The 14,306-nt window shown below is 38.2% G+C and overlaps 1 protein-coding gene across 18 annotated transcripts in view; it reads right to left on the bottom strand.

The window, feature by feature from the left end:
• The window catches only part of MBNL1 (muscleblind like splicing regulator 1), a 244,304-nt gene that overhangs the window by 39,810 nt on the left and 190,188 nt on the right, over positions 1-14,306 (bottom strand). For all 18 annotated transcript variants that reach the window (XM_027772376.1, XM_014588294.2, XM_027772374.1 and 15 more), the window contains one exon: positions 6,438-6,608. In XM_027772376.1, coding sequence (XP_027628177.1) covers positions 6,438-6,506 — 69 coding nt within the window. In that variant the 5' untranslated portion in view covers positions 6,507-6,608. The remainder of the gene's footprint in view (positions 1-6,437; positions 6,609-14,306) is intronic.

Raw genomic sequence — 14,306 nt, 5'->3', positions numbered from 1 at the left:
ATCAAATGAGTACGTGGTTAGTCTTAGTTTCACTTCATCTTTCAATCCAGTTTTACTAAAATAATAAGCATTCAAATAAGAAAGACTCACTTTGAGCTGTCCTAGTAGAAAAGTATCAACCATGCCTGGCTCAGCCAGTTCCTAAAATTCATGGCCTGCTCTTAGGCTGCTTGAGGGCTTGCTGGCCGCTGGGTTGGGACAGGCAGAAAGAACAGCAGGATGGATGAGAGTGGACTAGGGTGACTGACATGGAAAGCGTGGCCTGATCTCACCACTACCTGGGTAAACTGGAAAGGAAAGCACTAAAAAACAGTGTAAGAATTTGAGGTGTTCCTGGAAGTGTGACAAATGACGACTTCAAAGTATTCTGCATCTGACTGCCAACAAATGCCTGGAACACGACAGGACAGCAAAGTCGAGGTAGCAGAAGCAGCAAGGAAGCTTCGGAGACTTCAGAGCTGAACCCAATTACTTTGAATGTCTCTATCCCCAGGCAGTTTTAAATTTGTGAAATACACGGGGATTTTTATATGAGTTATATACCTTGAGGTGGCTAGGAATTTGCACCTGAAGAGCTGCCATTGAAAAATATGGATGGCCAAGACTAACCTTTGGGATCATAGGTCAAGACACAGGAGGCCATTGCTAACAGGACCACAGAGCCCCTGGACAGTTTCCCGTAAGCACTGCATACATGGAGCTCTTTCAGGGCAATGAAGAGAGCTAGGAATCAATGAATTTCCAGAGGACATTTTCGTGGGATGGACCAAAGAAATACTCCACGTGTTTCCAGATTGTGAGATACTAGGTACGATCTTTCTTTGATTAAATTATGCGGTCCTTTCTCATTAGATTACCTTTGTACCAGACAGTACGTAGCAAAATAATAATAATAATAAAAGTAGTACTTAAAAACCTATTTTTTTTCCAATTTATTTGCATTCATTCACTGTACATCATTACAGCATACATAATGAGATTTTCCATCCAGAGTACACTGTATATTGTCTCAATCAACAAACATGTTATTATTAGCAAATGATCTTCCATTTCTTGTTTTCTGTATGTTTTGCTTTTTCTCCCCCATCTACCTAGAATTTTAAAAATATGGATAACTAAACAGTATAAATTTTCCATTTTTCTTCAAAGATCATAGGATAAAGAGAAAAATGGTCATTTTACATTTTTATTAGTACTGGGTCATCCAGAAAGTCCTGACACATTTTTGCATAGAAAAACACGTCATGACTTTCCTGATAACCTAACAGTTTGTAAGTGACCATAAAATTAATGCCAATTATTCTATAATTTATTATATGAATTTTTAGGAAGTGAATTCAGTTCCTTATTTTCAACTATTTTCTCATCTTACGAAATGGGAATAATTATAAGATTGTTAGGACCTTGCAGATAATAGAGTTTAAACTTTTCACTATAGGTTAAAGAAAGCCAGAGATCATAAAGGAATTAACGAAGGACCTGAGTTGGTCAGTGACCTGTCTCCAGGCTGTTTCCATCACAGGGATGCTGGAATTTTAACAGACTGGTTTGAAACCCTGCGTTTCCCCCTCACCAACAGAGTAAATTACATACCCTCTCTGATCCCGAGTCTTTATTTCTACATCTGAGACACTAGCTATTTTATAGAATAATTCTGAGAATTTAGTATACAGAAAGTGCTGAGTGCAGTAGATGCGCCTAAAGTATTTACAAGGAGACTTCAAGAAGTTTTTGGGGAAAAAAAAAAAAAAACAGATTTAAAGTACAAGTTTATTTGATGTAAAAGATTTTTGAGGGGCCTGTAAATGGCAGACTTCCACACAGCCAACCATAGTTATGGTCCTGGACCCAATGACTTGAAAATCACTCCAGGAGCGTGTGCATGCATACCCAAGATCTCAGGAAGAGAATGGAAGAGAAAGGATTGCAGTGTGGCCATCCTCCCTGGGGGGTAATTTCCACTTTCCCTCTCACACTGGCAAGTGCACATGCCCTAAGGCAAAACCTCTAAAAAAAAAAAAAAGATTTTTAAAATCTATGCATAGATTTTTTTTTTTTATAATATTCACTTTCCATGAATTGAAAAAAAAAAATGTTGGGGCCAGCAGGTGACATGGTGGTTAAAGTGCTAAACATTTCCATATGGCTGATCATGGTTTGAGTCCTGGACCTGGTGGCTTGCTTTCTTACTTTCCCTCTCTCTGTGTGTGTCTTTCTCTGGTCAAATGAAAATAAATGAATGAATAAATAAAATTAAATAAATAATTTTTTAAAAAGCAAGAAAAAATGTTATAGAGGGCATATGTACTTGCCAGAGAGACAGAGAGAAAGTGCTTCTCCATGGGGTGTGGTCACACGTTTCTCTATAAACTGTCAGGATTTGGGGGTATGCACATACAAGCACACACCAAGCAAGGTTTCATACTACCAGGGCTGGGATTTGAACCACAGTTGACCATGTGGGATCTGGCTTCCTTAACCACTAGGCTACTGTGCCAGCTCTCTATGAACTTTCTGAAGGCCCCTCCCTTTTGTCTCCAGAATGTTAAATTCTGTCCCTGATTCTTGGCTTGGCATATACTATTGCTACCTAATAAAGTCTCTGAAAATAGGAAACTTTCTTGAATTGTCTACGTTAGTCCAGAGATACGTTCTGAGGCCCTCAACTATAGACCCAGCCCCTGAAAATTTATGAATAAGAAAAGAACCTAAACTAGGAGGCATTGTGAATATTCCTTGCTGCCAATGGTGCTTTCATGAAGCCCCTGGCTGCCTCTGCTTCATCGGCTGCATCCCCACCATGCCCCATTCTGCACTGCAATCTCTGTATCTGAGCCTGTGCTCTGGTTTCTGGTTATGATGTCTTTGACCCTAGCACAGGTGAACAGCCATGAACTTGGCCTGTTTTCCTGGTGTTTGAGAAGCCCCTTCCTTCGTCTGTTCTTTTACTTATCAAGTGAGGGTTGATCTCTGCTATGCACCATGGACAATTATCAGCTGCTTTCCGAGTTTGCTTAGATCTACCTAGTCCCATGCCCTCTTCCTTTCTCCCCAGTTGGGGTCTGGGGGCTAAATGGTGGGCCCAAGAGAACTGAGACGCTATCACTTACACAACTATAAGTCTAGGCACTGCTCAGACACTGTTGATACTCCTGAGGCTATGGACCTGCTCCCCGTGTTATTACCTTTGACACTGCCACTACCTGGTTTAGATCCAAGTTTATACCACATCTCTGAACACTCATATCTGCACTAGTGGCCATTTGTGTGTGTGTGTTTGGTAATCCTTCTTTGCAGTGGTGACCTGGCTGCTTCCAGCCCTGTCACAATTCCTATCTGTAGGCTCATATTAAGGCTCCAATAAGCAGCTGGTGATGACCATCCCATTTATTTCCAAATCATCATGTGCCTATACTTTTCTAAACAGTGCTGATTACAAAAGGATCAGAAAGTCTCAGGTGGGGTTTTCGAGTCAAATTACCTAGATTAAAGGTTTTTCTATAGTCATTAAAATCCCAATGCTTTAAAATTGAATAATTAAAACTCCTTCCATACTTATTACAAAAACACCATTCTGAATAGGGAATATTTCTAGACTACGATCTCAGAATGCCTTTAGCAGAAGAGTAATTCCACAGTCAAATCTAGTCATATGAGGGAAAATTAACATAAAGCCTGAATGTGCACACAACTCATAAAAATACTTTGCCTAAGCAAAGAATTTTCTTTCTTTTAAGAAAAAAACTTGCCAGAGGGGATGTGTGCTCACCAGAGAGAGAGAGAAAGTGAGGAATGCATCTCCTATTGGGGCCAGTCATGCTACAATCCCTTCTCTTCTATTCTCCCCTTGGACTTTCGGTCATGTATACATATGTGTTCAATATGTCCTTCAAGATGCCAGGTCTGGGACTTGAAACATGCAGTTGGTCATGTGGGATCGAACTGCCTTAATCACCATGCCACCAGCTGGCTTAAGCAAAGTATTTTCTAACAAAAATCATCAGAAAACATGATGATTATTCTGATGGCATCAGAAATCTGTGATTTAGTGATTTCATTAAAAAATCCATCTGTTACTAGCATGTCAACAATCATGCTTTTAATAGCTTGTCCCACATCCGCACATATGATAGCGATGGAAAGGCCTTGAGAGTCCGCCTCAAGGTCAGGAGATGGGCCAAGACATCACAGTAAGGAGCTCACTGCTGTGACCAGCACTGTCTTCCTTCAATACCAGGATCACACCTGCTAACCTTGCAGGTACTCTCAGTCACAGAAAGAATACTGCCTGGCAGTAAGTATGCTTTAAATGTTTGAGTGGAACAAAGTACCCTCACATCAAGGAGAGATCTTATATCCCTTAAGATAGTAGCCACCCAAAGGATTTATCACATCTTTGAAACCATGCGTGAGGGCCAAGTGTAAAAGGGCCTTTTATCTTACATTGTCTGTTAGAAAGGATGATGGTAAGTCAATTGTTTTTATCCAAATAGACATTTTCATTCTGTCCCAGTATAGACATGGGAAATTTCTTTTTTATTCAAAAATAAATGTAAGTTAAAACATTTTTAACTGGGTCCTCAATAATAGGAAAAAATAGATCAGGTAAAAACAGACAGAATTAATTATAATATTCTCTCACCTCAACTGTATAGTATTGATAATTGGTATCACTGCCGATGTTATATGGAGAGCCCTCCCACCTCGAAATGCAATCCCCCCCTCTTTTTTGGAATGATTGTTGCATTAAGTTCTAAGAGAGAATAATAATTACATTGAGTTCAGGTGATAAAATGTATTAGGAAAAAATTTAGTTAGCACACATGCTACAGTTAGCATACCAGAAAAATATCAATCTTCACAGTCCCATGACCCAGTAACACTGCATATCAATAAATGATATAAATAATTGACAGATATGTTCTAACCATTGCAAACTTTAATATGCATTTTAATTTAAATATAGAATCACTATATCACAGTTAACAAACACCTTTCAACTGAATGTTAATTATGATGTTAACCTTATACTCTTATGAATATCAGAAAATTATTAAACTCATTTATCAAACACATGCCAAAGAAAAATATCCAGAGAGGTAAATATATAGTTATGCTCAGAAGCAAGAATTACCCAACATACTACTTAAAAAACATTAAATATCTATGACCACTCGGTTTATCAAATTTAGCTCTTTCGTAAAGAGCCCTTGGACTCTCTGCCTTTCTAGATAAGCTCTCCTCTTTTATCAAATTGCTAGAGGTCATGCACACTTGCCAAAGATTTAGAGCGGAAGAGAGGGAAAAAGCAACCCTCGTGGGGCATGGTCACACCGCAATCAATCCCTTCTCCTCCATTTCTTCATCCTTTCTAGATCTGGGGCACACACATGCACTGCATGCGTTTTCCAAGCCACTGAGCTGGGACTTGAACCACAGTCAGCCATGCAGGAGCTGGTTTCCTTAAGAACTAGGCTACAGGGCCTCACTCTCCTTTAGTGAAAGTTCTGAGTCCATGATACTGAGTCAAAATTGTTGTAATTTTCCTAGCATTGTAACTATAAGAGAATTTCAATTTAAATCATAAAATAACAAAGCCTCTTTTTTAAGAAAGAGAACTATAAAGATTCTCTATACAGATTTTCTTTAAGAAAGGAAGAAAGGGAGAAATGGTCTCAAAATTAAAAACAAAATGAGAAGACTTCAATAAGTTCATGGAAAAATGAAAAGGATGGATGAGTTTGTTTGGTTGTAAAAATCAAAATCCATGCATAATTATGCATAGTTTTTTTTTTCATAAAATGCATTTCCATGAACTTTTTGAAGACCCCTATGCACATATACCAACTATAAACATTTAAAGCAATACTGACTTTACTGATGACATTGGTGACCTTTTTTTATTTATTTTTTGGAGAGGTTTTGATATAGGGCGTGTGCATTCACCAGAAAGTCAGTCAGAGACAGAGAGACAGAAAGCGAAAAATCACCCCCCAGGGGGATGGCCACACCACAATCCTTTCTCCTCCATTCTCCTCTTGGGATCTTAGGCATGCACATGCCCAGCGTGAGTTTTAAGCCACCGGGTCTCAGACTACATGGGAGACTAGTGACACAGTCATTACGCCAACTGCTGGTTCTGGTGATCATTTTCATAAAGACCAGGTTAACACCTGCATCTCATAGGATTTATTTTAAAAGAACCTTAAGGGGGAAAAAACACTATAATGTAAATTTCCACCCCATTTAGCCAGAAGATGAATAGCTACACAGTATGAAGATTATTTCAGGATTTTACTGAGACTTGGTTTTGCTAGAAAACTGCTAAGCAACTGACATTGTTACCTATGTCCACTTGATGGAGTGTAATTGTCTCTTTAGAAATGAAATGACTCACTTGTAATTACAAAACCAAAGCAGATTAAAAACAAGCTTACCACGGGCTGTAATGGGGCACCGGGCATCATGGCATTGGCTAGTTGCATCTGCTGGGCCAACATGGCCATGTTCTTCTGCTGAATCAAGTTATTGCGCCCATTTATCTCCAACTGTGTTTTTAAGTGTGGGGGCGGATGAAGATATTTGCAGTTCTCCCTGGAGCAACGACCCTAAAAAAAATAAAAGCAATAATCACCATATTAAAACAAAGAAGAAGAAATAAAATCAGCAAATTGTGAAAAATAATAATAATGCAAACCAACCACTTGGATCCATCATGGGTTTTTCATACAACCGTTGTTCACATCATTTTATCACACATTTAGGAACATGTACTAAAGTTACCCAAATGCATTATCAAAATGAGGGATTAAGACATCCGAAAAATTGTAAAGCTTAAACAAATAATTTGCTTTAATAATCTTAGCATTGCTATGTCCAGATTTCAGTTTAAAAATATACAAACTGCCAGAATAATACTAAAACACAGAATGTCAAGTTCTTGCAATAATATCTTCCTGGTTAACTTTAATGAATCCAAAAGAATCGTAAAGTTTTTATCTTCTATTTTTACTTGTATTGAATTCTTACAGTGAACTTGCAGGGCTCATGCACACTGTATCTTAAGTAAAACACCTTTATAGGTATTTCATAGCAAATAAAATTATCACTAAACTCTATAGCCTACACATTAGGTACTTTACAGGTGAAAAGAAAACTCCCAGGTGGTCTCACTAATTGGTGAAAATTTACCCTTTAATCTTTCAAAGAGAATCTAGTCTCTATCTCCATAAAGCTATAAAAAACAATAAGCAAGCCCCCACCCCCGCCCTGAAATTGACAGTGTCAAATGTAGAAACGAAGTAAGTTACTATAAATCAAGAAATCGGAACATACTTTCCATTTGGCATGATTCTTTTCATCAAAAATACTTATTGGAGTCAGTATCATGCCATACTGTTGTGGGAGAGACTCAATCTTTATTAGTTCAACACATTGTCAAGTTATACTAATCATAACAGATCTCATCTACTACCTTTACAACTACTTTCATATATAAATCTAATTAGATCCCATCGTAAGAGTAAAAGAGATTCACTGAAACCATCAACCACTTTCCCAAGCTTTCCTTGACTCTTCTAAGGAAAATCAATCTAACACGATTTGACTTTGTGTTGTAATACTGACTCAGAAAACTGATGCTTACGTTTATGATAAAATCGGTCATAATTCTGATTGTAATGATCTGTTCTGACTCCTTTTGATTAAGATTGTTAGGAATAAGTCTCTACACTGGGCTGGTATCATATGATACAGCCTTTTTTTTTTTTTTTTTTTTTTTTTTTTCTTTTTTAAGGGTTTTGCATAGGGAGCATGTGCTCACCAGAGAGACACAAAGAGAGGAAAAGTGAGAAATTATCTCCCAGGAAGGATGGCCATGCCACAATCCCTTCTCCTTTGTTCTCCTCAGATTTAGGGTGCATGCAATCGGTGTGATTTTTCAAGTCTGGGACTTGAACCATGGTCAGCAGATGGGAGTCCTCAACCTTAACCACCTCATCACCTGCTGGTCCCCTGACCACTATTTTAACAAGCTTTATGTCCTAACAGAAATTAGGAAGCAGTAGAAAACACTAGTTGATAGCAAGGATCTCATAGGTCTCAAGACCTGAGATGGAGGCCTACCTCTCTCCTTCATCAACTGTATGAACTGCATAAGAAACAACCTCTTTTATGGGACCAGCAGGTGGCATGGTGGTTAAGGCACTGGACACTCCCACATGGCTGACCACAATTCGAGTTCTAAACCCGGTGGCTTGCTTTCTCAGTTTCTCTCTCTCTCTCTCTCTCTCTCTCTCTCTCTGTGTGTGTGTGTGTGTGTCTGGTCAAATTAAAAAAATAAGTGAATGGATAAATAAATTAAATAAGCAATTAAAAAATGAAAATGACGTCCTTTAAGCCTCAGACTCTTTACCCTGTACATATCAGCTACAAAACCTATATCATGCCCATCACAATTTAAATTCTTCAGCAAAAAAAAAAGGAAGAAATACTGGCATAAAGACAATTTTTACAATATCTACTAGTTACAGCTACTGATATAGTCACAAATAAAGGTAATATTTACATCCATATGACTTAGTCCACACAAAATTACCATGATCGATATATATTGAAATCACTAGCATGTCATTAGCTTAAAAGCATCATGATGCAAATCAACACTTAGAATCATAAGATAAACCACAGAGTATGACCGGCCCAAGATAAATAAGCTCATGGATGAGAGAGTCAAATTCCAGGAATATCCACTTGAGGTTTCCTAGTGAAACACCTGATTTTTCAGTACAAAGAACAATTTAGTTGCAAGAGAAATTCTGGTTCTCAACGTATGTTTCTTACTAAAACTAGACATATTTAAGATAAGTAGGGTTAGAGTCACTCTGAGGATTCAGTAATGGCCAGCACTAAGGTCAGTTTCTATGGTTCTGTAAGACGGAGCTAGCCAGGCCTTACAGCATGCCTTGCCAGCATTGGGTCTTCCCAAGCCCTTCCTTCCAGCAAACACACACAGCCAGTCTCCCTTCCCTAAGGATAGGGCCTGGATTAAAATAATGGAGAGAAATTCGAAGTGCTCACAATATAGTCTGTAGCAGCGCATTTAAAAACTTTTAATAAAAGCTCAGTCTTCTGGGTTCTTCATCCTGTATTTATTATAGCTACTCAGAAAAAAATGCTGTTCTTTTTGTCTTACTAAGAAGGGTCTTCAGAAAGTTCAGTACATGTCTTACTAAGAAGGGTCTTCAGAAAGTTCATGGAGAATGAGTACTGACAGAAGAAACTATATAGAACTTGAAGGTTTTTGGGTCAAATAAACTTATATTTTAATTTCATTTTTCCACAAACATTGAAGTGCCGGCTCATGGGCCCTTTTTAAGCCAGATTGATTTGACTGCACTGGGCCCTCACTTTCAAAAAGCAATGCTCCCAAGAATCAATGGAGGCTATTTTGTGAAAAAGTATACAAATCACCAAGTCTCTTCCCTAGAGAGTCCGTGGCCCAGAGACTTTGCTGGGTTCAAGGATCTGTATTTAACAAACGTTTCGGATGCTGCTGCTGCTGCTTTTTTTTTTTTTTTTTTTTGGATTTCCTTTTTTAAAAAAAATTTAATTTGACCAGAGACTAACAGAGAAAGAGAAAGAGAAAGTGAGAAGGCAAGCTGTCAGGTTTGGAACTCAAACCGCGGTCAGCCATGTGCGAGTCCAGTGCCCTAAACCATTATGCCAGCTGCCAGCCCCACAAGTGCTTCTAATATAGTAGGAAGCACTATAAAATACAACTGTGGGTCCAGCCTGGTGGTGTGGTATGTAACCATTGCTGGAGGCCACGTGGTCCACCAGGGTTCAGATCCCCAGTTGGTCTGAAAACGCACAAGGTTCTTGCAGACTCCCAAGACTTTCAGATCTTGAGGAACCACGGGGCTGGAAAAAGGGAATTGTTGCATGACAGGACCCTGCAGAGGGTGTTTCCCCACTCTCCTCTCTTGCCTGTTTTCTCTATCATAAAAAAAAAAAATCCAAAACCCAGTTAAAAAAGCCATGTGAACTTGCATTGACATACATGGAGACACAGTAACAGAGCATCCTCTGCAAGTGATATTAGATAAACTGCTTCTTAGGAAGTTCCAAACTTATTTAGTACTGACTGTGCTACTGAATAATTATAGTTTGGCAAATAAAAGGTCAAGAATAAGTTAGAGTAAACATCCTCTTTTAAAAGACTGCCAAGAACCATCAGCAGCATACCTTCCTTCGAAAGGTAAGGTAACCAAACACTGGTAGAATACCAGCGTGTTCTGAGTCCTTAACACCACACCGCAATAAGCAATTACAGAATAAGTTAATGCATGTTTCTTACTAAATGTTTCAAGTTTAATTCTAGCCTAACTCTACCCTAGAGACAATGAAGAAAACACAACAGCTAATATCAAGTCCTGGTTCTGACTAGCGCTGACCTATTGATGCTTTTATTCAGAGGCCAGTGATGAAAACAAATGACAACGCTTGCCACCATAAAACAGGAAAAGGTACGGGAAAGAGGTACCTTCTGTGGCTATGTGATGTATTGGCATTCTAAGACCTATATGACAATACAGATGTCTAATTCTGTAATTCTAATAACAGCACATTCTAAAAGTTTCAAAACCAATCAGTATCTAGCACTCACTCATACAGATTTTTATACAGGAGCTACGAGATTTCACTTTAATATACATTAAATTGGGCTACCAGGATTTAATGCAAAAGCATAAACGAAGCTTGTTTTCAGTTTCGCCTATTGCCCTTACTGTACAATTTTATGAAACACAGCTTGGTTCACATAGCAGCTTTGTTCCTTCCTTGCTGTGTGCCTCTACAGAAGGGAGTGAAAGTCTGATAGTAACAATAGCGTCTGGTGATACATGAGTACTGAGCAGAGGTGTGAGCCACCCTCACACTGATCCTTGGCACCATAGGCAGTAATTAAACGTTACTTATTTTCCTCTCTTTTTTTAACGTTTTCAAGCTACTAACAAAAATCAGTTGCTCCATTTTGTACCGCATCTGTTAAATGTACTAAAAATAACACAGGTAGTGAAACCTGGTGAGGATGCCTGTCCGTCATCCAACTGCAATACAGCTCAGTCCTTAATCATGGTCTGTAGTTGTTGCATTCACCAGGAGAAAATGTCATTTTAATACATTTCTTACGGTGTTATATTTCTGTGCTTTGCTTTTGTCGATCGCTCTGAAATCTCACCTTCCGAGAACTATCCGGCTGACTACCAGGCCACTCTAGAAAGACTATACCCTAGATTTCTTAAGTCACGTTCAAGAAGGCAATTTCTAGGAGTACTCGGCAGAGTCTACAGACCTCACTGCCGTGCATATATGGAATACTCTAAGAGACAGAAGGAAGGTCAATCAGATATTCGTCTGCATTGGGTCCAATTTTTTTTCTAAGAAGTTTTCTATAACTTCTCAGAAAAAGCAACCTGTTTAAAAAGGAAACATTTCCCTCTTACTATTAAAAGCCTATAATGAGACCAATACTAGTCATTTGACAGAGCAATTCGAGTCTTCAAGTCTCAAGTTTCAAGTTGCTCAACTATGACTTCAAGGATTCTGTGGCCTTTCAAATTGCCACAAATATTGCGACAATAACAAGGAAAGACACAGGTTTAGGTTAATGGTTTGAAATGTCCAGGTTCATTTGGACCTATTTACACTTTAAGAAAGTATGCATTTTGATAATTATATTTATGTACATTTATGTGCATGTAACACATGTAGTAAGATATAAATTGTAGAAATATGATGGAAGTTATTAATAGCAAGACAGAATAAGGAGAAAATGAAATGAAACTAGAGATGGTAATTTAAAGATATGAGAAAACTATTTTCTAGCTTTATCAAAATATCTATTTAAGGATAGTTAATGATCGAAAATAAGACCGTATCTTACTTATAAATTGGCCAAACTTCCCTTGATAAAACAAAAAATAAAAAGGGCCAGGCAGTGACATGGTGGTTAAGGCAGCTGGTTTCTACATGGGAAACCAGGTGGTTCAAGACCCAGACCAAAAAGCTAGAAAAACATACCAGGCATGTGTGCATGCCTGGAAAATCCTGGAAGGAGGGAGAGAGAGAAGGGAGAATGGGGAATGCAGTGTTACCATTCCTCATGGCATGGCAGGTGCTTTGTCTCTCTCTCTGATGAGCACATGATACCTCTGGCAAAATTTTTTAAAAAGTCCCAATTCTACCTGAAAACTGGGGAAACTCATTTTTCCATTTTTAGTTATACTTCTTCTATTTAAAATAAAAGAAATATTGTGATTTATGAAGTCAGAATCTAAAGAAATATGTTATTATGCTGCCAAATGGTAACTGTGTGGTAGGATTAAAATTACTGAGTCGCATTTGGGTAGATACTGGAAATAAAGAGGCAATAAAAAATTGTAACAGCATCAGCTTATATGCATAAATCTTTTCCAACTTTCGCTGGTAATACTCGTTTACTAGTAAGACTGTTCAGACTAGAAGCATTTATTTCGAATGGTAAAATAAAACCAAGATTTCTGTTAGGGCAGGTGAAATACGCAAATGTTTCTGAAGCACTCTCAAGAGTTATTCATTGCGCAGATATTGGCAAAAACTGTGGCTTCGGAACTTGATAGCTTCCTATTGAAAAGTCTCATTTTTTTTTTTTCAACCGACAAGATACAAATATCTCAGGGAAAAACAAAATGGTCAGCAAAACATAATAATATCAATGGCAGTTAAGACAACATTTCACACTCCAGAAATGTCAGTATGGTTCTGCCATGCTTTTTAGTAATCACTTCTACTGCTTGTTTAAACACATGTAAGTATATATATTTAAGAATTACAAGTATTGGGGCCAGATGGTGGCATGGTTGTAATGCAACTGGACCCATGTGAAGGTCCTGCTTCATGTCCTAGGGCCTCTCTCTGCACTCCAGGTACTCTCGTGCATGTCTGAGGCTGGGAATGGATCATAGCATGAAGACCCTGTTGGGGGTAACTGTCCCTCTCTTTCCATCATGGAAGAAATAAATTAATTGATTTTAAAAATACTAAAAAAAAAAAATACAAGTCAGATCAGTCCTATAGCCTAGTTATTAAGGGTCACCAGATCCCACATGTCTTACTGAGGTTCTAGTCTCCATGCCTGCAGCTTGAAAAATACGCCCAGTACATGTGTGTGTGTTTCCAAAATCTTAACAAAAGGAATAGTGAAGGGACTATAATGTGATCGTATCCCATGGGGGGGGAGGGTTACTTTCTCCTCTAGCTCTCTCCAGAGAGTACACATCTCTCTGGAAACTGAAAAAAAAATTTACAAGTATTGGGACCAGCAGTTGGCATAATGGCTATGTCGCTGAACTATTCCTTAGTCGACCGCGGTTAGAGTCCCGGACCCAGCAACTTAAACTCACACTGGGCATGTGAGCTTGTGTGCCCAAGGTCCTGAGAGGAGAATGGAGGAGAAGGGATTGCGATGTGTGTGGCATGGCCATCCCCCCTAGGGGGGTGATTTCTCACTTTCCCTCTCTCTCTGGTGAGCACACATGCCCTATAACAAAAATTTTAAAAATAATAAGATAAATTAAATGAAATAAATAGTTCCTCAAAAAGAAAGGGTGAGAGAGAGAATCACCCTTGATAGAGTCTCAGCATGCTGGGATATCCTGTTCCCAACGCCACAGCTAGGTAGGATTTTGCTTGCCCCATGTGCGCCCAGTGTGTTTTTAGGCCAACCTGGGGATCTGAACCTACAGTTCAACATATGGCTTTCCAGCATGGCATTATAGTACAGTATAGACTGTAACACCCAGGCTGATCCTGGAATCAATTTTTAAGAAATTAGCACTTGGAGTATTCTGGTGTAACATCAAAGAAGAATATCTATAATTATCTTTAAAATATTTTCAAAAAAATTTTTCTCTAAGTATATATTTGCATCAAATAGAATTCTCTTCATACACTTCTGCCAAAATACCACATAGCAACAGATTGAGTTCAGAAACAGACCTAAGGACCTCAGTGTTTTATATTAAACCAGTGATCAAAGATATTTACAAAGATGTTAAACAATGTCATGTTTTCACTAGTCATTTTTAGTTTGGAAAATATATTTTCCATAAAAATATATTGTTTCTGTCAATATGTAATGATATTAATACTTACTATTATAATTGACTTGCAAATTAATATATTTTTTAAGAATTGATTTTATTCATTTATTTAATTAATTTTTAACATGAGTTTTGCCAGAGAAAGACAGAGAGAGAGAGAGAGAG

The sequence above is a fragment of the Tupaia chinensis genome, unplaced genomic scaffold, assembly GCF_000334495.1.
Source record: "Tupaia chinensis unplaced genomic scaffold, TupChi_1.0 Scaffold000272_1, whole genome shotgun sequence".
Lineage (NCBI taxonomy): Eukaryota > Metazoa > Chordata > Mammalia > Scandentia > Tupaiidae > Tupaia > Tupaia belangeri.
This window is presented reverse-complemented; position numbering and strand designations above follow the sequence as displayed.